Raw genomic sequence first — 26907 nt, forward strand, 5'->3', positions numbered from 1 at the left:
ATAAATTCTTAATAACCTGTGCATTACCAGGAAGAATGATTTATAATAAATCTGTCAAAATTAGTTGCATAGTTCTAAGTCTGATTGAAGCTCTTATTAATCTGTACATTATCAGGAAAAGCACTCTGTATTAGATTTGTCACAATCAAACTGCAAGCAAGTTCCCCCGAGAGTGGGAGATGCAATGGAGTGAGCTTTAAACCATTTAAAAGTGGGAGGGGGTGAGCTACAAACTAGGTAGGAGGAGCCACCCTCCAATCACCTAAGACCAGCTGAACAAGAATTGTAAAACATACAGGACACCTACAAGCTCATATTGAACCCCCAAAATAACCACAACATACACACACATATATATATATATAAAAGCATATATGCCTCCTCACAGAGGAGTGCTACTGAGCATGGCAATATATATTTTATACCGAAGCATCAGCGAAACGTGTTGAGTTAGCGTTGCTGGAGAACCGGAGCACTGAAGGACTGGCAATCGGAGCTGATTCACAAGGCAGGACGCTCTTCCGCCCCCACTTGTGACGCTTCCCGGAAGTGACGCATGCAGATACCAGAGGGTGAGATGCGAGCCAGACGCGCAGAAGCCTGCACCGACGGGGTCCTTCTAAATCGGCGGTTCTCTCCAACGCCTGTTTGTTTTATTGAAAATGTGAGTTTAACTACTCGTTTTATTTTTCATCTGTATTACACTTGGTCAAATAGTATGCACTATTGTGGCATTTTTTCTTTCCATGTCGACCCACCACACTTACTGAGGGGTATCCTAAGATCTATTGTATTCATCCATCACAAGGGCTCCAGACAGAGAGAGAAGAATCTCTGACATATCTATTACTTCAAGACGTTTTGTGAGTGCAACCACTAAGAGCTAACAGATTGATATATCCCCAGTATCAACCATCTGCACCATATTTGCTCTTATTTTATATTTACATATACCACCGAACACACCAGCGCTCCTCCCCCCCTCCCAGAAGAATTTGTGAACCTTGGGACCCAGAACAGTCCCATCTGAGGATGTTGAGCTGCTAACTTCACTTTGTATATTTTACATTATTTTCACTATTGGTTGGTGATAGGTAGTAATTTTTGAAGTTAATTCACATTTTGTATTTAATTTACTTTTTGTATACACTGTTATTTCATTCACTCTTAGAAGCGCTCAGTGCACTCCCCTCCCCTTTTTTCCCCACTTATTCACAATTTTACACTCCTGTCTTATAACATAACAGTGTTGAAATTATTATGGGACATTAGAGTTCCGCTGATTAATATATATAAGTCTTTGTAATATCTACTCAATTGAGTCACTACTATAATTATCAGTGGCGCTAACACACACACACACACACACACACACACACACACACACACACACACACACACACACACACACACACACACACACACACACACACACACACACAGATATATAGAAATACACCTGCAAAACACTTCTACATATACATTTTATTGAAAAAATAAGGAACTGAAAATGTTAGAACACACACATGGTTAACATTTTTTGGTAAAGTAGACATTTTTCTGCTACATTTTTTCTGGACAGTGCAGTGACTCTTGATCACTTGTATCCATATGGTACATTCACTCCTTATCAGAATGGAGGGATTTACTGTATGTGCAGTTTCACAAGACTTCAGCTGTACTGAAACAAGCAACTCAGTCTACTGGGTTTTTTCTTTTTTCAACATCTTATAGTTATTCTGCAAAATATAATTCAAGCAGTAAAGCATTTACAAAAGTCAACTTGGATTCAGAAGGAACACAATTATTTGTGCGAGTATTTATATTTGGACGGTTAGAAGAAGCAAACACACAGAACCAATGAAATAGAATCTAGTCATTTACATCTTAAATGTATCTGATTTGGTTTAATATACTGCAATTTCACCAAGTGAAACACTAAATAAGTACATTACACAACAAGCAGTAAAAAGTAACATACTAAACATTGGTAACATACTAAACATTGGTTACATATGATTGGAGTCATGTATTGCCATGTTTATGGGTCGTCTTAATAAATAGGATAAGGATAGGCCACTTTTAAAATGGGTCGTTTTGGGCAAGGTGCCTATAGCAGGCCTGCACAACTACAGTCCTTGAGGGCCGCAAACAGGCCAGGTTTTCAGGATGTCTCCAAGTAGGGATATCCTGAAAACCTGGCCTGTTTACGGCCCTCAAGTACTTTAGTTGGACAGGCCTGCCTTAGCGGCTACCCACTAAGGTAATGAAGCTGCTTTAATGTAATTTTTGTTAATAGTGTGGGGGAGCAGGCGGTCCCCGGAGATGAACCGCATTGATTTCTGCCTTGGGACCCCCTACTTCCTGAGATACAGGCACCCCATAACAGGGCTTGTATCTCCTATGCATTGAAATGTAGATATAGCAACCTTTGTTTTTATTTTTCTAGACAATTTATTTTTTCCTTACACAGAACCACAGCCTGTACTAATGTGTGCACAAGGCAAGCTCTGGTGTATATTCAATTGCTCCACCCCCCCCAGAAAGCACTGAGCTGCCTGCAGACAGCAATGTGTTCACTTTTCGCCTGGGTTTCCCTGTTAAGACTGTTCAAAGTCCATTAATGTCAAAGGCACTTTAAGTTCACTTTTTTAAACGTTAAGGATAAAAGTATACAATTTAAGTCAGTGAGCAGGGAAAATATTAGATGGGATCAGACACCCTACATTATAGAATAGTGATGAAATCTTAAAGCAGCAATCCCCCCTCTTTTTTTAAAAATGTTTTTTTTTACAGAATGGGAACCTGGAGGTCCCTGGCTGTTTTCAGTTTTGGGGAGTCACTGGTTCACAATATACTTACGATTGAAATGGTCAGGTTTAAAATTGCCCTTGAGGGGAAACAATATGGCTGCCAAATGTTAACCCAATAGGAAACCGCAACATCACCTGTTGCGGCTTCCTATTGGACAGCTGTTTATGTCCCATGCAATGGGGTTATTTGAGAACATGGGGGAATTCCACCCTTGATTCTGTTACTGCCAGCAGGACCTGCTGTGCTTTGCACAGCAATTAATTGCAGGCCCCTCTGCAAGAAGAAAGCTTGAAAAATGGTGGAGTTGCATCTGTATGCGATTCACTTGGGCAGAATTAATAAGGTTTTCCCAAACAGAATTGAGAGCAATGCTGCCTGCTTTCACTATTCACTTTCTTAGGACACACACTTTCAATTAATGTGTCAATGTCAAAAAACTGTCAAATCAAGAAACCTGCAGTATGAAAAGGTGTCTAACTGGAAACATCCTCTGTCACATCACGCCATTTATGTCTCATTCTGCTGAGATTTTATTTGAATATGTAACAAAGATCGCAAACTATTTTACCAAGGAAACCGTCATGTCAGCTTAGACTTTTTAATAGGCTGCCCCCGCAAAATTCAAAAGAATATACATTAACCATTTTCTAACTAGCATTTGCATGGCTGATTTCCGCGTGGGAGAAAGGAAGAAAAGAAGAGTCTTTCCCTTCCCTTTCACAGAGAGCAGGGTCTGTGTGACCTTGTACTGCAGTCTTTAAGCACCAAAGTGCATTTAGAATTGACCCCCTCAACTACAAATAGTCTTATTAGCCATCTTATATTGTCATTAAAAAAAAAAAAAAAAAAAAAGAGCAAGAGTGTTATACTATCTTCATAAGCACTCATTACTATAACGTTTATTGGACTCCAGAGAGTTAAGTATACAGTACTTAACATTTGTTAATAAACACTATAGGTGCTTTGGCCACAGAACAATCTGTTGTAATGTTTCACAATTGCATAAATGTATCCACCAATGCAAAAAAACATAAGGATGTGATTATAAGGCTACACCCAGACCGAATATTAAAAATTGTATTGTGCTGGCAATCTACAAGCAGCTCAAAACGGCCATTATTTTATATTGCAAGAGGACACTGGGTTGTTAAACATAATGAATTTAGCTCCTCTGACAATAATGTGAATTGCTGATTGAAATACTTCCCATATTCCAGTGTATTTTAAGACATGGAATAAAAACTCCTCATTTACAAACCAGTCTAAAAAAAATATCCATCTAATCATACATTAAACTCAAACATGATGCTACTCCACTTAGCAAATATAAAGGAGGACCTCTTGTAAAATATTAATCAAATTAGGTTTAATGGAACACAATTTAATGTAACCAGAGTAAATAGGGCAAGAATAACCAAGTGATTAATTATTTATTTTATACTATTGTAGCTCTACATGTGCATACTATAAAACATATTCAGAAGATAGGTGCTGCATTATCTTACCTGCTAACTGAGTTATCGATAAAATAAGGGATTAAAAAGAGCTGCCACAATGTACAAAATGTATTCTATTTTTTAGCCTGACAAAAGGATAAAAAAAAAGTGTCTGTTTCTGTATATAAGCTTCACAGAAATTAGACACTTCAAAATAGAAGAGCAATAGCAATGCTAAATCATTTGCATTAATCATGCATTTCCAGCCCAATTTGGTAGCAGACAATGAGTGCGGTGATCTTTACATGACCCTGCATCGACTCTGAAGTGCACGCCACTTTGCCTTCAGTAGTCGGCAGTGTTTGTCTTTAGGAATTTAAGATGTTATGTGAAATCAGTTTCATGTGGACAGTTGTGAATGCATATTTTAAAGATTTGTTACTTGTTGCTAGAAATTGATAAAATGTAATTTACATGAGCAATTTAATATAAATTAGATATCATTGTGCTTTTATGGTGTCCGCTGACTCTCCAGCACTCGTTTTTTTTATTAATATGCGGGATGGGGGTAGCCTCCAGAGCTGAACCTTTTAATGCATATTATTTTGTTCTCTTTTAGGAAATTAATCTGGTTAATTTTTGAGAACCCCTGGGGGTCCCCAGAGTTGAAAAATGAGCTTAAGCTCTGAAGGCCCCCAGCTTTAATAGTCTTCCCCCTCCCTAAAAAGGGAAAAAACCAACACATTTACCATTACTTAAAAAAAACGACACGTGATTGCTTTAATTCAGGTGCCTCAGATAATATCGCCTCACTGTTTTACTGTGAATAGGTATAAGCACTTAGCTTTGGACAAACATGTCACTTCAAAACCTTATGATAACTAGTACATTCAACTCCAGGGTGTTTCTAAAGCATCCAAGAAGTATCCCTAAGGGAGAAAGAGAAATAAAAGGTAAACATAAAACATGAATAATGTATTTTCCGCCAAACATTTTGCATGTAAACAAAATGGACAGAACATTGAAATTACAATAAACATTACATATGCCATATTTAATCATTATCCCATTTCAAACAGGTCCATTTTACTTCTCAAAAACAAATTTCTTTACAAAAAAAGACATTGGACTAGTAAACTCCCTCAGACTGGATGCATTTTAAATTATTGCATTTAATAAAACCAGTAATGAAAAAAAAAATGCATTACTTTGCTCAGCCCAATATGCATGGCACAAAGTTACAGTGCAACCTCCCTTCCCAGATTTAGAAAGTGTGTCAGTCAGAGCGTATACAGAGGACATCAAAATCATTTGATTGCTAACCACAGGATCCTTCTGTGGGCTTTGGTGCTTCTACATACCTTGAACTAGGCTTTAGTGCTTCTAGATACTTCGAGTATACAAGTTTAATTCATTCAAGCTATACTGTAGCATTTTTATGAATATTACATTAAAAAAAAGGATTTCTATTGGTGATCATTTTCAAATGCTTGTTTGATAAGCTACAGAAACTTAAAATGCACTTTTTGCAGCGCTGGCCAAGTTTGTCACAATACTTTGTAATCAATCAAATCCTATAGTTTAAAATGAAAAGAATCATGCTTTTCAATTTGAATGGAATAGGAGAAATCACTATGACAATTTTATAGTACCCACCAGTCCATGCTCACATTTATACAGTGTACTCAACAAAGCTGACATTTAAAGATGGAATTCAAGTCAAGATCGAAAAATATAGTGATGGTTGATTGCATAGAGAAAGCGGTTAAACACTGTACCTTTAATTTGGGGTATAAAAGGACTTTTCAAAATAAACCTGTATGTCTTTGTACATAAATGCAAACGAAGCGCTAACTGAAGCAACTCCACTTTTGACTTCTATGCATACTGTATAGCCAATTAATTCAAATTGTTAACCATGTCACATTGACCAGGTACAGATGCAACCAGAACAACTGGTCACGCTGCTGGGGGAAGCCACAAAATCCTGACCATGGCATAACCGAGCAGCAGAAACGCTCTCCTTGGGGGGGTCCCATTCGGAAGAACAGAACCTTGTGCAGGCGTCTGCAGCCTTTACTGGGGACAGAGAGTATGGCTACATCTGTACTTCAAATCATCAAATCACTGTATTACATTTAGATTGGATGTACTTTTCTGTACGAGTGCCTGTGGCCCAGGAGGGCCTCAGCCCTGGAGTTGGGAGTATTGGATTAACTAGCTGACATTTTCTAAGAGCGTGGTAAATGCAGAGATGGAACATAAATGCCTGTAATACCAGGCTTGTGTTCTTTATTTATTCTACCTCTTTCTTAAGCATTATCTTCATTAATGTAGTCATCATCCTCATCATCTTTTGCTCTAAAATGCAGCTTCCTGAACTCTCTCCTGCTCATGGAAGCACTGGCAGGTACAACTGGTGGGAGGTCCTTAAGGAGAAGGAAAATAAAAATAATGGCACACAAACTTAAATCCTTTAATTGCTACATGAACAACACAATATGTTTAAAAGTTTGAGACTACTTTTACTACCAGCTGTGAAGTCCACCATTTAGAATAGATAGGCAGCGAAAAAGAATATATTACCAGTGTGCTTAATTGTATGTCACTGCCTAGAATATTTGTCTGCAGCTCAGTCCAGTGGTTTACAACCTTTTTTTGGTTAAGGGACCCCGTGTGAATTGCTGAGGAATCCTGACCTTTTTTAACAAAGTCTGAGGTCAGATGCATTGTAAATTCTTCTGTATTTGGTACAATTTTAAAATGACCTGAAAATTATAGGGGACCCTTTAGGGATGCCCCGGGAACCCAAGGGTTTCTAGGAACGTCACTTGATGATACTGTAAGTGACAATGGTGTATAGCATGAGTGGGGGACCTGTGAAAAAAATATGCACACAGTCTCATAAGCTTTACACAACACTTTAGAAGGAATTTGGAAACCAACTCTGGCAGGCTTTGTATGCGCACATCTATTGAAGGTTACTTACATATACAATTGAATAAACATCTGCAGCATTTGAGATTGAAGAGGTGTAGGCAAAACAGGGAGAGGAAAAAACACATTATCTCACTGATTGTTTATTGAAAGGTTCTCTCAAACATTTCCTGTACTATGTGATAAGCCATTCGGCATTTTACTGAGCATTAACATATTTTTTAATTATTTACATGATAAAGTAGATACTGTTGAGGCAACCTCTAGTGTTACAATAAAAATGGAGTTGTTAGCAAAAAATGTAGTGAAGACCTTACCTGTTACATTAATCTGTTCCATTCCATGATCCAGCCTATACATTCATAATCAACTTAACAAAATCATTAGTATGGTCCTCCACTAATTCCCAAAAATAAACGATGCGGTGCTGAATTATTTTTTCTGCTCTGTTACAAAAATCATTGTAATCTCTCCAGTTAATAATATATAAAGCATTTTAAACTGAACCATGGAATTGAGCAAACAGTTCTAACAGGCAAGTTTTCCTTTGTAATTTTCCGTGAATAACATGATTCATGTCGGAATACATTACCATTCTTCAAAGCAGGTCATAGTTGGTGACTACTTAATGGTATGACCGCAGGGAATCTCATAAAAGAGCAATCAAAAATGTTTTTGTACTCTATAAACCTAAGATATTAATGGTAGGGATACAGATTGTTCTAATATTCAGTGATGAGGCTCAATACAAAAATTGTGTGCCCTGCCAATGACAAAACCTTGTGAAAGAATCAGGTCGGACTGAAAACTTGTTTTATTCCATATAGTATATGAACCCATAGGAGTACAATTACCATCTGAACTTATTCTGTTTTTGTTTTTTATAGTCAAAATGGGCACTAAAAATAGAATATCTTGGTTGATTTCGAACTCACCTGCATAAGTTCTGCATTTTCAAAAAAGCGCCCCAGCGGCATAGGCTGGTTACTGTCTTCATCTATGAAAGGACTGCTATCCAGATGTACACTTTCCTTTTCCTTTGTCCTCTTTGTTATGTCAGCAAACACAGTCCCATCTCCACTGTCGTCCGTTTGGCCATAACATGAAGAGTAATCATTTATGCCAGGAAGTGGACAAGTGGAAGTATGGGTGTCAATCCTCAACTTTTGACACCGTCTCCCTTTATTCTTTGGCACAATGATGGTTTGTGCAGAGTGTCGATGATCACAAGTGGTCTCAGTGCTGCTCCCGACAAAAGGGGCATCTCCACTTTCACAAAGCAGTCCATGCATATCTGATTTCACCAGACTATTCTGATCGCATTTCATCTTCTTTGAAGGACGTTTGTCTGTAGTTTTGTTGGAAATGGCCTACAAAAATAATAATACATTTTTGATGGTAAACACACAATCATTGAATTTACATTAAATAAAACCATGTCACATTTCAAATGACAATTCTATTGCAGTGGCAAAATGTGCCAGGTAAGTTGCTAAAGTCAAAAAAGTTATATACTTATTAGTTGTGTTCTTGTGTAATAAATACATGTTAATACAAAAACATATATGGCATAACATCAAAATGAAATGATCACAAAATAAAACCATTATAGATCTAGATCAAGCATTTAAAAAAAATCCCCTTTATGCAAGTTAATATATCAGCTATTTACATATGTAATTTTTCTATGTTGTGTTTTGTGTCCATCATTATTTTATACCTAATAAAGGTTACATTTTAAATTAATCATATACATTGATATTGAGTGCTGTTCACAGGGGCTCTTCTTTTCTTGTTCTATCAAGTTATTGTTCTGAAAACATTAAGTCTTATTACATACGTGTGTATCGTTTAATATACACATACATACTGATGTATATGTATATACCATCACGTTTTAAGTTATGGTGGGAAAAAAAGGCAACTAGAAACCTCCACCGTATAGCATGAAGCAAATAAAAAGAACACATGTGAGTACATTCACATGTCTTAGGCAGGTCTGTAACCCTGCCTTTCGCCATTATCACCCAGCATACAGCGCTTCCACTGCAGCAAGGGATTCTGGGAAATGACATGCAAATGAGCACACGTGTCACCTTTTGTCTGAAAATCCATTGTTACATGGAGCCCATATAAGATGCTTGCTGTTCACACAGCTTTAAAAGCACAGCATGGGAATCAGATGCAAAGCCAGAGAATGCAAGCTGGAACTACTTGAAGCACCTTTCTACTGAATTTTTCATTCGCTGATGATTGAACATCCAACTTGCCATGGCCTTGGTAGAGTGGGCCTTTAACACAAAAGGTGGTTTAATTCCTGCTGTTTTAGATTTCGTAAATAGCTGCCTTAATCCATCTGGATTTTGAGGCAACTGAAGCTGCCTGGCCCTTCCAAGGTCTGTCAAAAGGCACAAACAACTTAGAGGCTTTACTAATACTACTCTATATTTTATTAGTGCTCCAACTACATCTAGATTCTGCCACTGATGCTCCTTATCACTAGTTGGATTTAGACAAAATGAGAGCACCACAATGTCCTGATATGAAAATGGACACTACTTTAGTTTGAAAATGTGAACTAGTCATCACTATCTTTTTCTGGTGGATCCGAAAGAATGATTCACAGCAAGATAGAGCATGGAACTCCCCAACTCTTTGCGCTGTCGTAATCACTGTTAGAAACATAACTTTAATGGTGAGTAACTACATAGGAAGCAGTTCAAAAGGTGGATGACGAGCGTTATACTAGAACCAGATTCAGACCCCACAGAGGAACACCGATCCCTGTTGCAAATCTAATTCTAGAACCGCTCACAAATCTAGCAACCATGGGATCGTAGGCAATTTGTTTATGACGGAATGAGCCTAAAAAGGAAAAACTTGGGACTTCAGCGATGCCAGATTCAATCCCTTCTGAAATCGTTGATCAAAGAAGTAAAATATAGTAGGGACTTTAAGCTGCAATGGTTAGTTTTCTTTGTTTACAGCGTATAAACGTTCTCCAGACCAGATAAGCTCTAGATAATCACTTGTTTCCTGGAACACCTGAGTGTTGATATGACTTCACCAGAAAATGTCCTCAAAGTCTTCTCAAGTTCCATGCCATTAACCTTCGGAATTGGCAAAATAAACCGGGCCTTGCGTCAATGCCGAAAATGCTGGGAGAATCCACGGCTCTTCCAAGAAACTTCTTAAAATCAGCAAACCATGAACACCTGGGCCAATATGGAGCTTTCAACAGAACTCGATCTTTCTTGATCACCTACTGAAGAGGGAATGGGGGAAAAGATGTAACAAAGATAGAAATCAAAAGTGATTGAGAAGGCATCCCTGGCAACGGCTTCCAGGTCATGCCATCTTGACACATACATCTGGGCTTTTTTAGTTGAGCACTGATTCTATAAGAACATCCAACTGGCTCCATTTCTGCATTAACGTATTGAAAACCTGCTGGTTTAGTTCCCATTCTCCAGGGTGTATGGTGTACCTGCTGAGAAAGTCGGCTTCGTAATTTGTCTACCGAAATTTAAGCAGGGAAGATGCAAGGAATGGCTTCTTCTAAACAGTGCAAGATTCTGGGGGCTTCTTTGAGAACCCTTCAACATCCTGTTCCTCCTTTATGGTTTATATAGGCTACAGATAGAAAGGAAAAAACCTGGGCACTGCGGATTTCTGCTTAGAAAATGTATTTGTGAGCCAAAGATGTATGACGTTTAGGCCTCAGGAGCCTTTCTCAAATGCAAATGGCATAGTGAACAAACAGCATTAAAAAGTTCCTTAAATAGACCCCACCACGTGTCTTTAATTGTCTCTGATAGCCTTCCTTCAATGATAGTCCGTCACTTTCCAGTGATGCATGGGCAGTTCCTCCTCCTCATTCGTTGATCCTTCTCTCCCAGTCAGTCTCATGATCTCATCATCGTGCGTCCTCAATCCTATTGGTGCCATGATGCTCTTGACGTCATCACGTTCCTAGTCCAGCGTTGTCCCGCCTCCTTGGTGTGTTGCCATGCCATTCCAATGATGCATGAATATTCTTCACTCCTTCCAGACGTGGGGCGGTGCTTGTAATCCGATTGACATCACCAGTGACTAGAGCCTCCCCTTCATGTGTTACTCCTCCTCCGTGACACTTCGTTTTGCCCTTATGATGCTGCATGTATTCCAGACTTGGGGCAGTGCTTATAAATGCAACTTTTTAATGCCGTTTGTTCACTATGCCATTTGCATTTGAGAAAGGCCCTTGAGGCCGAAACGTCATACATCTTTAGCTCACAAATACATTTTCTAAGCAGAAATCCGCAGTGCCCAGGTTTTTTCCTTTCTATTAGATATTGGAGTACCTCACAGAGATTCCTGAAACAGGAGCACCGGTATTTATATTTCTTTTGCTTTTTGGGGAGTGCAGCATTACTCTACAAATTTATATAGGCTACAGCCATAACGTTGTTATACAGAACCGCCAATGGGGAATGCTTGCTTCAGTGTGGTCTAAAGACCTTGAATAGCATAAAATATGGCTCGAACCTCCAGAATATTGATTGGAAAACTTCTTTCTTGATTTGACCAGAGCCACCGGATCACTTGATCTTGACAAATTGCGCCCCATCATGATCATCCAGATCAGTGGAATCAAATGACTTGCAAAAAAATAAATACATACATAAATAAAGTCTCTATACATGGACCCAATTTATGTGCCAGGATCAAAAACCTAAAAAATATTATGTTCTTTTTTTGTGTGCGACCGATGATTATATTTTTTTCAAAATCAAAGACTTGCCTTTCCGCAAGTTCTTGATTGAGGTCCACCACTGCAAGCTGTACCTTATGCTTGGTAATGGAGAAAACTGAGGAAATTCCCTTGCAGTGAAATGCAGCCCGAGATTAAATGTGGACCAAGGAACTATATTCGTGACTGAATTGAGAAGTCCTGTTATGTGCATGAACTATGCCCTTGATGGTCTCGTGCGCTTTTTGAAAAACCTGACCTTCATAACTTTGTGGACCTTGAAGGTGGTTAGGGAAACCGGGCAGTCTCGTGTGTTGAACATGACTGCCAAAAATTTAATGCTTTGAGCTGGTACAAGACTGTTCTTTTCAAATGGTTGAACCCCACGTGGTCTTTCAACACCATGTGCACTATACGCATGTCTGGTAACTATCTGATGGAGCATTAATCAGCAAGTCGTCCAAGGAAGTGACGACGAAAAAGTATTTTTGCCTTACCAATTCTGCCATTACTGCAATGACCTTAGTGAAGGTTCTGGGTGCTGTGGCCAGTCCAAAACAAAGTGGTGTAAACTGGTAGTGACAGCCATCCAGACAAAATCTCAGGAAATTGCAGTGTGATTTATTGGAATATGGAAATAAGTCTTTAAAATCTATAAATGCAAAAAATATCCCCTTTTCCATCACTCCTGTGACAGATTTTAGGGACTCCAAATTGAAGTGCCAGATGTCAGAATGGGACGTTACCGGTGTTCCGCAGCTGGACACACGCAGCAGGGCAGCTTGCCACGGGACATTTCACTGCAATGTCCGCTCCTGTGTCTGACCACTTGCTGTCCGCTGCGCACTTGACCCAACAAGCAAAGCCTGACGCTCCAACAACTGCATGTTTAAAATGTCCCGCGCAGGACTGCTACACTGTCTAGCCAGGCCGCTCCAACACGCAATCTTTAAATGTCACACAAGACATTTAAAGATGACACATCGGAGTAGCCTGGCTAAGCAGTATAATGGTCCCCACAGGAACAGAATGGCCAGACAGAAGTGATTGCTAAGAGCACCATTACATCCAAACAGACTTGGATTATGCTTAGCCACTTCCTGGGGGTAAGAGCTAACCCTATAGGGACTGAGCATGGGCAGCCAATAGGGACAGAGCTGCATAGCAAGCAGCATGAAGGAGACTGCAGAGTGAGTCCAGAACAGGTGTTTTTTGATTGCAGCAGCAAGGAGAGGTTGTCTGGAAACTCCACAGCTATTCAAGGATGAGTTCCAGCCAAAACCCAGGAGCGGATTCCTCACACCGTGCAGAACATTTAAAAATGCAGTTTTCGGAGTGGGCGGTCAGGTGCGGCAGACCTGGCTTATCGGGTTGGGCGCAAGGCGGATGGCGGTCGGCCCCAGAGCGGACATCATGGCAAAATCTCTATGGTGTCTATTCTGAAGTATCCCATGTCTGCATAGGCCTTCGCTTTTTCGGATGACGAATATTCCTCAAGCGCCAAAACACTGCTTTCTTCCAAACAAATTATCAGGCTATCAGTCTGAAAATCTAATGAAGTCTGATATGGGTTTTTTCAAAGACCCCTGAGACTGTATATTATCAAAAGACTGTATAAGCAAAGCCTTCATCCGGTAAAGGAATGTTTTATTTTTGCAGATTTTTGCTCATCAGCCATCTTTTTGGAGCAATCTGTGCTAAATCTCAAGGGCTAGGTAGCTTAACATTGCAGTCTACACAGCATTTAGTCTTGGCGACTGCTTTTCTAGGCTTCACAACCAGAGCTTTCTGTTGAGGCTGCTCAGCTTTCTGGTCCCCTGTATCAGCAGACAGAGCTGGCATTTTGCAAATCCACTATCCACTAGGGAACAAGTTGGGAAATCCCCCTCAATTTTCAATACCTGATATCCAGATCCGGAGTGTCCCCACCAGGGAGGAAGCCGGAAGTACATCGGAGGCCAGCAGAGACTGGCACAAAAAAAAAAAAAACACACTGCGTCAGACACACTCTACCATGACGTTGCAGAGTTCCTCCAAACTCCCACAGACTATGGGTTTTACCACGCAGCCCGTCAAGACGGCTTCATGGGGAAGACACCTTCCAGCGCTGAGGACAGGACAGTTTATGGCTCCTGCTCGATCCCCCTCGGTGACTAGAAAGCAGCCGGTCTTGAGGTAAGGCGAAGGTAGTGAAAACCCCCTCTTCTGATCAGGGTGGCATGAGCGGTTAAGAACCGTATTGCACTGAAGAAGCCATGCTGCTTGAAATGTGTTAGAAGCCCTAATTTCATCCTCTCCTGTGGGGTAACCTTAGAGAAGGAGGTAACTCGTCTGGACTAGATATTCCGCGGCTCCATCTACCGCACCTTCCCAGCCATCCTGCATTCAACATTTAAGCTCCAGCCAAAAATGCAATGACAATGAAAACAATGGGCACACTTGCTATTTATCCCCTCCCAGTTGTGTTTCATCACAGTATGCAGCAACCACCACTATATACTGTCCTGTTTGTATTAACAGATAATGACAAATGAACAGGATTAATTAAACTAACATGGGGAGGAAACTCCCAACCTTGTCACCGCCAGCTGCTTCTCCCTCCACCTCGTCCCATTGAAATAACCACAATTCTTTTGCACTTTCATATGGGAATTACAACACATTTATCATGACACTATTTTTGTAAACCCATTATCTTCTATAAAAGCTATATAAATTATCGTTTTATGGTGTGGGATGGGGACCACTGATCACTTTTATTCACTATAAGCGCTATGTACATTAATGGCGCTATATAAATAAAGACATACAATACAATACTATTTGAATACTAATGATTTAAATTTACGTTTCACTTATGAGCACAACTTACACCATGTTAATTATTTAGATATAACCTTGTACATCGACAATACTAAAACGGTTCAAAACAGATATTTTTTAGGAAAATTCATTCTAAAAATTCCCGATGGAGTGCTCAGAGTTGTCATCCTAAGTCTCTGATCAAGCATCCCCAAGGCACAATTTGTCAGATTTAGGAGATTATGTTCAGATAATAAAGCATTTCTTGGACAATCGCAATCAATGATTGAGCATTTTGTTGAAAGGGGCTATCAAATGAAGGATGTTCATGAAGCTTTTAATAATGCTAAGACACTGGACAGAAAGGATCTCTTAAAAACAGAAACCAAGGGTTTCTAAGCATAGAGTTAGATCACGAAAGTTTGCAATTAATGATCCTATTTTTATAACAACCTTTAACAGACAAGCACATCTATATAAGGATATTGCCTCAGCTGTATAAAGTGGACCGCAATTTGTATTCAGAAAAGTTAAGACATTAGCATCTCATTTTTCTCCTAGTTTGTTCAATTCAAGATCTTCTCATTCTAAGTTACTAGGTATTACTAAAAGCTTCTTTTCCGGTGGCATGTGTTCCAGGTGTCAACATGCTAATTCTATTAAATCTTTAAAACGTACTAAATCTACTTATCGGATTACTAACTTTATAAACGGTCATAACAGTTTTGTAATTTATCTTTTACAATGTGGTTGTCATAAAAAATATATATTGGTCGTACAATAAGACCACTTCGGTCTACAATCATTGAACATGTACGACTTATTAAAAAGAAAGATGTGCAACATCCGGTAGCGAAACGCGTAGAATCGAGGCGATACCGGAAGTGACACTGAGGTGGACCGACGCCGAGTTTGGAGTTGGTATTTTCTCACGGCCGCATTTGAAAATACCCCCTGCACAGCGTTTCCGGGTTCCATCAAGCACGGAGCGGTGAGGACGTCTTCTGTGTTTTAAGTCTGCTTTATAAGGCTGCAGTTCCTGGTGGGAGTCGCCGAGCAAAGTTCTGTTTGCTGCAGCTCCGTTTGATCTTCACTGTCACACATTAGCTTGCTGATCCCGGACCGTGACCCCCGACCTCGCTGCCTTCCGCCTGGTCTCTGCACCACTGCCGCCAGCCCTGATCCCTGCCTGCTTACTGACTACGAATACTCTTACATAACTGTCCCCGGGCTCTGGTCGGTTATTCTGCATTCCTACCCGATGGACTAACAGAGAGGAGGGAGGTGAATCTAGCAGGCAAAGGAACCGGAGAAGCCGGCGTGTCCACCACACCTCCTACCTCCTAACCCGCAACCCCCGCTTACCCTGGTGTCCCATGCAGTCTCCAATGCGTGTGGCTGTACTCACGATACTGAAGCCAGGAAGAAACAGAGTATCCGGATCCACGAAACAAGCATGCTCCTGTCCAGAGTTGAATAGTAGAAAAAAGTGTAGCATAGGCGGTCACTGCTCCCCGATAATAGAGACCAACAGCGCAAATGATGAAAAACTAAGAGTTTAATGTGCAAGCATACACGACAAAAACCAACTCTGACGCGTTTCATTCCTGATATGGAACTTCGTCAAAGATTACTGGTTAGGTCTTCAGGTGCTCCTGATGTCTGATAGGACAAATGACTAGAGGTGTGCCAAGTAAACATACCTATTGACTAGATAATCTAATCATAGTTTTAAATCGAAAAAGTCAGGAAGTCTCCTAGAATAGCAAGATCACATAGAAACGTAATAACCATAAAAACAAAACCAAGTATATAAAGAACATATATCATATCTATACAATAACCCATAACAATAGTCTTTAAAAAAATAGATAAATATATGTATTTGATATAAAGTCATTATATATACGTAAGGCAATATCCAATAAACAATATATGTTTTAATAGACCTTCAATGTCTATTACTGGGATCTACTCTGGTCTGTCATTCAAATTTTGTTTTTAAATAGTGTGACCAACACAGTATGCTTGATCTTCCATCTGGAGGGTGTCACTGTGGATAGCCGATGGACGTTTGTCACCTATAGTCTCGCTGATACCATTCATGCTTGTCACCCGGCGTCATGTCACTTCCGGTTGGGGAGAAAGCTACATAAACCTCCATCTTCAATAGTTACATACTCTTTGACGAAGTGTCGAAAAATGCGCGAAACGTGTTAGGGTTGCTTACCTCACCCATGCCATGCGGTCACTTCACTCATTAAATTGGTTTTAATCTAGTTACAGTGTTGTAGCCCCCCCATTTTTGCTACTGTGCTCTGTTTTTTCCTTCTACCGGATCCTCTGCATTTACCAAACAACGTGAGGCACGCACGTGGAATGGACGGCATCATACTGTGAGTACATTTACTTTCTTACCATATTATGGTTTTCACACAGTGGGAGGAATATTGCTGGATACTGCAAAAGAAGCTCTAGGGTGGTGGTCCACTTAGGAAGAGAACAGAAAGTGCTGTTTATTAACAGTCACTGTCTGCATTATCAACCATTGGACATTATGCTTACACCTTCCCTTTTCTCTGAGCATTAATTATTTATTAAAAAACAGACTCCAAGATGTCTTGATAGTCCTTTTCTTCAAGCAAGCGGACACTTTATCAGTTAACAGACTTACATTGTATTCAAGATTTGGAAGCACTGATCAATGGAACTTTGCTTCTTTTTTTTTCAAATTAATTAAACTAACATGGGGAAGAAACTCCCAACCTTTTCACCGCCAGCTGCCTCTCCCTCCACCCCGTCCCATTGAAATACCCAAAATCCTTTCCCCAGAAAACCATAAGCAGCAGGTATGTGTAGTTAGAGGGGGGGTGGGGGAGGTAGGTTTCTTATAAACATTGGCAAGCTTGGTTTTCATTTCGCTCCACAGGAAATTCCTTAAAGTATTTTATTGCTTGTGGAGATATAATTTATATCCAGCCTTCATCCTGTTCACGGTGATAAAATCTATGCTAAACCAAATTGTGACCCATGTTTACCAAAGTGCATGCATACAGACAATTATTTAATATTAAACTGTAGTGTGAGCAATTAATAGCATAGTTCATGGGTGCAATCCTAATGCTATTGGGCACTTCAACTCCTATTAAGTTTGCTATGAAGTCAACGCCTCTTGGCTTTAAGTGATGGTGCAAAAAAAGCGCTAATGTCACAGCATCAAAATACAATAATTACAGTAAGTGAATACAATAATACAGTGCAAATAGTAATGTGTATTGGAGTCCAAAAAGAGCTGCCTAAAAAGTCCTGCTGGCTGTCTGACAACCAGTTGGAGTAACTGCACACAAACAGACATTTCTGGTGCTTGGACAATAGGGCAGAAAATCCCCTTAGAGTATAAAGATCTTTTCCGGTATAGACAATTCCGAATTCTTTAGGATGAGACCCGCAATGAGTCTTGAAACGCGTAAGATTTGTGGCACAGCGCAGACACTGTACCTGGAGGAACTCGGAGGTGACGTCAACAGGAGAAGCCGAGCAATGACGGGTCGGAAGAGTTCGACCCGTGCGGCTAAGCTGAGAGACCGGGACTAAACACCACTGACAGAGTCGAAACCAAAGCGTCAGTGAAATCCACTAAGGCTTATGCCCCAGTTACTTTTCATAAGTAGGATTCTGATTTTTACCCGGCGGAGGAGTGAAGATATATGCCTACATGTACAAGAGCACATGTTTTATTATGTTCAATTTGTGCTAAACAATTTTTTATATTGTCTCCACATGCAATATTACATTTTATATTTGGTTATATCCTCTGCCTACATCCCTGAGAATTAGCAACCATTGTCTCTATCTAAAAAGGATGATACACTATGGTGGCATGTTGTATTGTTCTTTTGTCTCCTATCTCGAGGTGTTAAAGGCTTCATCTGATCCTAAAGAATTCGGAAAGGTCTAGACCGGAAAAGATCTTTGTACCCTAAGGGAATTTTCTGGCCTCTTGGCTTTGGTTTCAAATGAATGGAGCCAAAATATTCCAAAGTTAGGGCAAAAATGGCTTCTCATCATCAATAGGGGCTCTAGTGGTTATGTCACCATGAAATAAATGTAAAACATAAGAGACTGGGCGAAAACCATTTTCTTGAAGAAAAGAGTCTGACTACAATCACACATAAAGTTATTGCAAACTTTATATAAAAAAAAACATGTTTCTATTGGGAAACTCTGCAATCCTTCTGTAACCACAAACATTACAATATTCACTCGAAATGCTCAGGTGGGTTAGATGTGTACTTTATTCATACAGTATGTTTTTCAGTATTGGATGGGTATTCAACCATAATGTATCAAAGACAAGTGTCCAATAACCAAATTGTATACAAATTGTCATTTTGTATGATGTTCTGGCCTTTCTGCTTTTGTTTGTGTATCTCGCCACGCTCAGTAGCACTGCTTTTTGACACTAATATATATGCTGTATATATGATGGGAGGGTGGGTTTTAGGGTTCTGGAGCTTGATGGGTTATGCAGCTGTTGCTTGGAGGTGTGGCTCTCCTCCCCATGGTTTAAAGCTCGCCCTGCCCACTTTCCATTTAGCCGTTTTTATCATGATCCTGTGAATCACAGACCCAGTATGGTCTTTCTCCCTCCAGCAGAAAAGAGAGGTACAGTACATGGGAATTGTGCCAGGTCGTGTTAGGACCTGCAGATTGGTCATGCCGTGAAGTGGCTGCAGGCTTATAACCTTTTGGCCAAAGGGTTTAACTAAATGACCCTTTTTCATGAGCAGATAAGCACTGAGGTATTGCACTATATGTTGTGTTATTTTGTATGATACGCTGGCCTTTCTGTTTTTGTTCAAATTGTACATATTTCTCTGTATAATTGCTCATTGGGAGTGTTGCATCACTCCTTCCTCCCCACCTCTCTTCTTCTGTATCCCCCTAATCATTTTTCAATGTGTGTGTGTGTGTGGTGGTGCAGACGGAATAAAAAAAAACAAAATGAATGTCCGTGGAAAATTACCTCTACATTTTCCAGAAAGACAATCTTTAAACACAGTTCCTTACCAGGCACGCAGACTTTGTTGACCTGCATATTTCAGCTTCTTGGTCAGATGAAGACTGAGCTGTTGAGCAGTTTCTATTCTTCTGGCGTGCTGAGCATCGCACCCCATCTGTTAACTAAATCAAATAAATCAAACATTTTTTGGGAGCTACAGCTATTACTATAATAAGATATCGATGCAACTGGGAATATGATAACTATAAACAAATATATTTGGGGACAATACAAGGAGCTTTCAAAAGAACTATTCATCCAAAGGGCAGTACAAATGACACAGGGTCCTTAAGGTTGGAGGAAAGGAGATTTCACCAGCAACAAAGGAAAGGGTTCTTTACAGTAAGGGCAGTTAAACTGTGGAATTCATTACCCATGGAGACTGATGGCAGATAAAACAGATATCTTAAAAAAGGTGGGACATCTTTTTAGAAAGGAAAGGTATACAGATATATATATACATCAAATAAGTAAACATGGGAAGGATGTTGATCCAGGGAATAATGTGATTGCCAATATTTGGAATCAGGAAGGAATTTAATTTTCCCCGTATGAGATATCATTAGATGATATTTCACTGTTTTTTTTTGTTTACCTTTCGCTGGATCAATATACTGTAAGTACGGATATATGATAAAAGTATCTGTCTCCTAAATTTAGCATATGTTGAACTTGATAGACGTATGTCTTTATTCAACTTCATCTACTACGTAACTGCAAACACGCCAAATAAATTGAGGCGCGCGGGAACAAAAAGGCAGGGGGAGGCATGGGAACAAGAGAGGGTGTGTCGTGGGAAAAAGGGGAGGACACAAAAGGGGATGGGGCAGGCACAAACAGGCCCTGCATACAATACTGGTTAGCATATTGTGTGTTATCAGCAGAAGTGAAGCTCAGTTTGACTTTGCTATACATTCAGTGTTCCTGTACGTGATATGTTTTTTATTTGGACTAACAATTAATACTTTAGGATGAGCGTTAGTCCTTTTCCAAAGTTTCTGAGTCCAAGAAAGAAAGGTATCACCCAATACTAATTTATTCTGAGCTATTGCAACTGTACTAACATGGCTACTTCTATTTTTTACATTACGTTAACTAGGTTAACTTTAACACCCCCTAATACTGATCAAGATAAAAGCAAATAAAAACATTTACAGACGATTTACCATTACATTTGACAATCCAGGGCACATACACGTAAAGGAAATGCTCAACTTAATGAATAAGGAGAATGTGGTATAATGCAGTCTAGTTACATTGAGAGAATGTATTCTATATTCCAAACACCATTCCCAAAGTATGTGCTAATGATCTGACTTTTTAATGTATGTACTGTAGATATATAGAATAAAATGTAACTTGTGATCACAGTATCAGAGCCACTTATGGATGAATTTCTGTACTTTTATGGTCACCATGCACCATCACAGAAAGTGATTATCTACACAGGGTTTTATCTATAATATTTGGGCTCATAACTTTATATAACCTCCCACTGTACCTATTTATCAGGTACTGTATCACATTCAGTTGCACCCATTTATGCCAATGACTGAAGCTTCAGCGAACTAATAAAGCAGCCGCCGCCGAGAGATTGATTACTTATCTGCTAATTATCAGCTGGTTAGGGAGCATTGAATACCACTTCTATTGTGTGTGTATACAAGTATGTTCAACTAAATCCCTAAATGCACATTTTATTAGTAATATGCTCTTTGCATCGAGTGTACTTGTTATTGTACCTCCTTCAGAGGGGTTACTTGCCTGGAAGCGCCTCTATCCCACATTGATAAAGCAAATAACGTGTACCTGGTTGTATGTGCCAAATGTTGGAGGGTCTGCCTTTATTGCACCTAAGCAGCACAGTTAGATCATGCAAATCTCAGTACAGTAAAATCCTAGTCTATTACCTCAACATTAAAATCTTATGGCAACTCTGTCCATTCAGCACCAGATTCTCATCTGCCTCCTTATTACATTGACCCTCAATCAGCTTGGTCTGTCTGTGGGGTTCCCTTCAAACCCTTGTATCTCCTGTGGACCCAAGACACCCCCAATGATATAATCCGTCAATCTCGTGTCTCCCACAATTCCTTCTCCTCTAATAACAACCCTAAGCGCTCAACAAACACCTCCAACCTCCTCCATACCAAGTGTCCACCATTCGTGTGAAGTCATGAACCTCAATCCTTTCCGCTCATTAATATTAACCCCGTCCCTGCCAGGTTGGGGGCGGCAGCGAAAGGGTTGAGTTAGTATTACAGAAAGGCGGGCCTGCTCAAAATCATCTACTACTGGAGAAGACGTTTGTTGCCTCGCGCTTTCCAGACCCCCGCCCCCCCTTTTCCCGCACCTTTCGGTTCCTCATGTTGCGATATCAGATCCTCCCTGCCGCCGAAAGTGTCCGACTCGCTGCAAACTTTCCGAGACACCGCCCAGAGCTAGGAGCTACGTCACACAAACACACGCGGGACCGGCTTGCGTCTTACGTCTTACGTCATGCAGGAGAACGAAGGGCTGCCAAGCTCGGCCGGTGGGCGGGGGCGGGAGTGAGCGTAGCCATCTTTGTTAGGGGCAAAACACTGAACACACCAGTTACACGGGTGGAATACGAGCCACGTGACATCGACTGGAAGTATTTTAAGTCCATCTTTGAGTCGGGAGGAGGGGACCATTAACCCTTTCGGCGTCAGAGATGGCAAAAATGCAAGAGCTACATAAAATTCTGCAAAAATCACAGGAAAATACATTACTGGCTACTTTTCTCTTATTGTTTTTAGTTTCTCCTTAGAGTTTGTTAAATCTACAGTCAGTGGTCGAATTGGTTTAAAAAAAGATTCCAAATTATCTTAATATTTTTAACGGTCTTTCCCCCACGCCGTGGGAGATTTGTCCATTACTACGGTGTCTGGTGCATGATGCCTGCTGGCAACAGGAGGGCTGAGTCGCCAGTGGTAATGGGGACACAGGACCATGCTTCTGGGGTTTCAGACCCCACATATCTCTTTAGCAGTGCAGCGCCTCCATCTGCCGTAGGCTCCAGGAACTGAAGGTGATCTTCCACGGTACAACGATTACCTCTCCCCCTCACCTCAAAGTACTAAGTGGGGCGACGGGCGACAGACGGCCTGCATGCTCCAGCATCGCATCTCTCGGCATCTTTTCCCGGCATCTTTCCCCTGCAAATCTTCTTAATATGGCCATGCTGCGTCACATGGTGCCCCATTGCCATGACAATGCGACCCCACGTGATGTCCCGTGCATCCAGTTGTCATAGCAACGGGCATCATGTGATGCAGTTACATCACGTGGCGTCCCCGTCGGCATGGCAAAGCAGCGCAATTTGACGGCCATATTGAGAAGAGATGCAGGGAAGAGATGCAGGGGAGAGATGCAGGGGAAAGATGCCGCCCGCTCTCACATGTGATAGAATTAAGCACCGGTTCGGCAAACTTGTGAAATATTAGGAACAGGTTCACACGAACCAGTGCAAACCGGACGAGTCCCACCACTGTGTGTGTCCCTGTCTCTGTGTGTGTGTCTGTGCCTCCGTGTGTGTCTCAGTGTGTGTGTTTGTGTCGGTCTATCTCAGTGTGTGTTGTCATGGGAGACCAGTACTTTGAACACCTTTACCTACTGGGATCATTCACTAGGCAAACAAGGTAGTGGAATAAAATTAGGTTTATTCTGGAGAGACCAGCAGACATACAGATATTACACAAAATACAGAAAATAGATACTTACTGGGGGTCTGTGGGAGACACTAGCCTAACTAGGTGCAGGGTGCCTGCTTCAGAAGGCTTACCCTGCCCACTCCTGGTCCAGAAACTTCACAGTACCTTCCTCTGGGAAGATACCAGCCTACATCCACTAACCGCAAGCTAGGCAGGCTTCTCCAGCTAAAAACGAAGTCGGTTGCTCTACTATTCGCAACAGAGCAACATTGAAAGCCCGCCAGCGCCTCACCGACCTAAGCCTGAAATCGTCGTGTTCTCTGATCAGCCAGTACCCTTACATAGACCTCTGTGTTCTATGTCTAACATTGAGCAAAAGCTGGCGACCAATCGGAGAACGGATTGTACTTCAGCCTGCCAATCAGAATGGGAGCTCGTTCGGCTGCTGACGTCAAAGGAGGGGGTGTGTCGAGCCGGCTCGAAAAGTCGGGTGACTGGGAAATAAGAATTGGCTAATGGGATTCGTGCCTACAAGCAGCAGCTTCCCCCAGCCATCCCATTGCCTCCTGCTGGGCAGGCTCCACCAGGTCTGGAAGTCCAAGTGTCTTCTCTGCGGGAAGCCCTTGTTCTACGGACCTAGTACTCCGCCCTTCCCCGCTCACCAAACTGTTCCGACACCTCTGGACTTCCCTTCTCCTCTTTGATGCACAATCTCTATGCAGACATCCCGGCACCTATGTAGATGCCCAGGCTGACTGTATAGAGATTAAGTCATACAGTATAAAACATATTACATTGTTTTATTAAACTTCTAACTCTGGGGAAAACTTATAGATATGGGGGAAATGGGCCTGGGATACTTGTGGTCGAAAACCAGGATTCTGGGGGACACTTTGTAGCCCCGGTGTAATTCACCTCGCGACCCGCAGATCCTTCCTAAGCAGGATCTGGGTTACCTGTACAGTAACTGGGTATCCCCCCTAACCTGGGGAACCCTTATAGTTACAGGGATAATTTACATCCCTTTGCACCATTTACCTTTCACGGCTGTGCTGAAGCATGGAACCCTAGTGGTGAGTTGCACAAGTGTTTTCAAGGGGAGATATTACCAAGACACTGTGTCTACATTCATCCGGGATTTCGACCTGATTCCTGGGTACATTTTTAAGGGAACCAGCAACTCTGGTCCATGACTAGATAGACACATTCTGACACCACTTTCTCTGCAAACCCCCCCTTGAAACTCATACCACAGCAATCCCTGCTTGCTGGCATCCCTGGAAAAGTAAAAACACAAAAATTCTTTATTATCGCATAATTACAGGTAAGGCTTTTACAACAGTTTGGTCCAACAGCTGACACTCCTGAACCCCAAAACATGGATCAGAGGTAACCAAATGGGCTTAACCTTTATTAGTGAGCCTGGTTACTTCTTAACCGTCACCAGGAGTACCCTGGCCTGTTGTTCAAAGTCCACATTGCGACTACCATTGCATCTCAATCTGGTAAATTGGCCCAGGCAAATATTTTGGATCCATTGTTTATTGTGGTCAATGGTAGACATCAAAAAGCTGTTAATATTCACTTTTTTTAAATGAGTAGTTGTGCCAACATTACCACTATTCAGAGCTTCAAGGTGAATGTCAAGAAAATCAACCTCTTTACAGTGATTAATGGAGGCGAACACTAGAATTTTATCATTATTGGTAATATAACTCAAAAAAGATTGAAGTGATTCTTCGTCACCCCTCCACACCAAGAGGATATCATCAATAAAGCACTTCCAAACCACAATCTGTTTGGAATATGGATTAATATGCCAGATACAGTGATTATTTAAAATCAGAGACAGAACATAAAACACAGACAGAGCTCAGTTTTTAGCACATCCAGTGAAACTCATACACGGTACAGTGCCTAAATATATATGTATAAATATCGAGTAAAATGGTCTATTAGTTTAACATTTTTGGCCAAAATTGTTGTAAGCCCCTGAGCCAACTGCACAATTAAACCGCCCCATTCAAGCCCTAAAGTTCTCCTCACTAGAACATTTAAAAACTTTAACCCACAACAGTTTCTGGATGACCTTACCAACTGCCCATGGCACAGAATCGATTTAATTCCCGACCCCGATTCTGCGCTTGACTATTTCCAATCCGAGTTCTTAAAACTCTGCGATACCCATGCTCCACTACGCAAAATAAGGGTACGGGGGGCCCACCTTCCATGGGTTACACCTGACCTTATAGCACTCTACCAGTTTAGGGATGCCTTGTGGAAAAGCAACAAAGTAACTGGCACTACCAAGGATCTCAATCACTACAGATGCATGCAGAACATGTGCACAAGGCAAACAAGGCATGCAAAACCACAATATTACTCTGACAATCTCCACCAAAATACATCAAACCCAGCTAACTTCTGGAAGGTTATCAACAATATATTCCAGCCTCCTAACCATCAACAACCAAGTAATATCACTAAGGGGGATATTACTCTGACAAACCCCACTGACATTGCAAATGCATTCAATGATTACTTTGTGGGGTGTGCCACTAACTTATTAGCAAAACGCAGCACAAACCCCAAACATGAATCTCATGCTGGGAGTATCCCTACAGTCCCACCCCCTCCCAACACTGCCCACAATTTTCAATTTAGCCCAGTATCTAAAGAGGAGATTACACAAGCGCTCCTCAAACTAAAAATAAGCAGCCAATGTGGACCCGACTCACTACAATCTAGGTTCCTACAACTTGGTGCTCCAGCCATTGCCAAACCAATTGCGTCCATAGTCAACTCTATCCTGTCTGCAGGCCATATCCCTAAGACCTTGAAAACTGCCAGAGTTGTCCCAATCTTCAAAAGTGGGGACAAAAACACTGTCTCAAACTACAGGCCAAATCTCACTTCTCCCAATTCTATCCAAAGTCATGGAAAAATGTGTTCACTCCCAATTAAGCGATTTCTACACCAAGACAAATTTCCCTAGCCAATTCCAGTCTGGGTTTCATCCCAAACACTCCACCTTAACTACCCTGCTAAAAGTTTGCAATGAAATCCAGTGTGGAATGGAACGGGGACAACTCACTGGTGCAGTATTCCTAGATTTTGCAAAGGCTTTTGACACAGTTGATCATGTTATCCTGCTTAACAAACTCCAGAGCTCTGGAATAGGGAAACATGCTTTAAACTGGTTTCAGTCCTACCTATCAGGAAGATCCCAACATGTGTCCATCTCAGGCTCTAACTCCAACCCCCTGGATATCACCTGTGGTGTCCCGCAAGGCTCTGTTCTGGGGCCCCTACTCTTCTCAGTGTTCATTAATGATCTTCCCACAGCTTGTAAGGAAGCCTCAATACACATGTATGCAGATGACACAATCCTATATGCACACAGCCATAGCCTCTCTGACCTTCAACACATACTTCAGTCTGACTTTTTGA

At 41.1% G+C, this 26907-nt stretch overlaps 1 protein-coding gene across 1 annotated transcript; it reads right to left on the reverse strand.

The window, feature by feature from the left end:
• Nucleotides 1-1470: 1470 nt before the first annotated feature.
• C6H1orf174 (chromosome 6 C1orf174 homolog) lies at nt 1471-22310 on the reverse strand. Its single transcript, XM_075604934.1, has 5 exons — nt 22137-22310; nt 19792-19905; nt 8123-8557; nt 6556-6679; nt 1471-5179 (listed from the first exon to the last, which is right to left on the reverse strand). Exons 1-4 carry the CDS (start codon nt 22149-22151, stop codon nt 6563-6565), a joined length of 681 nt encoding a protein of 226 aa, XP_075461049.1. The 5' UTR covers nt 22152-22310; the 3' UTR covers nt 1471-5179; nt 6556-6562.
• Nucleotides 22311-26907: the final 4597 nt, after the last annotated feature.

The sequence above is a fragment of the Ascaphus truei genome, chromosome 6 (assembly GCF_040206685.1).
Source record: "Ascaphus truei isolate aAscTru1 chromosome 6, aAscTru1.hap1, whole genome shotgun sequence".
Classification (NCBI taxonomy): Eukaryota; Metazoa; Chordata; class Amphibia; order Anura; family Ascaphidae; genus Ascaphus; species Ascaphus truei.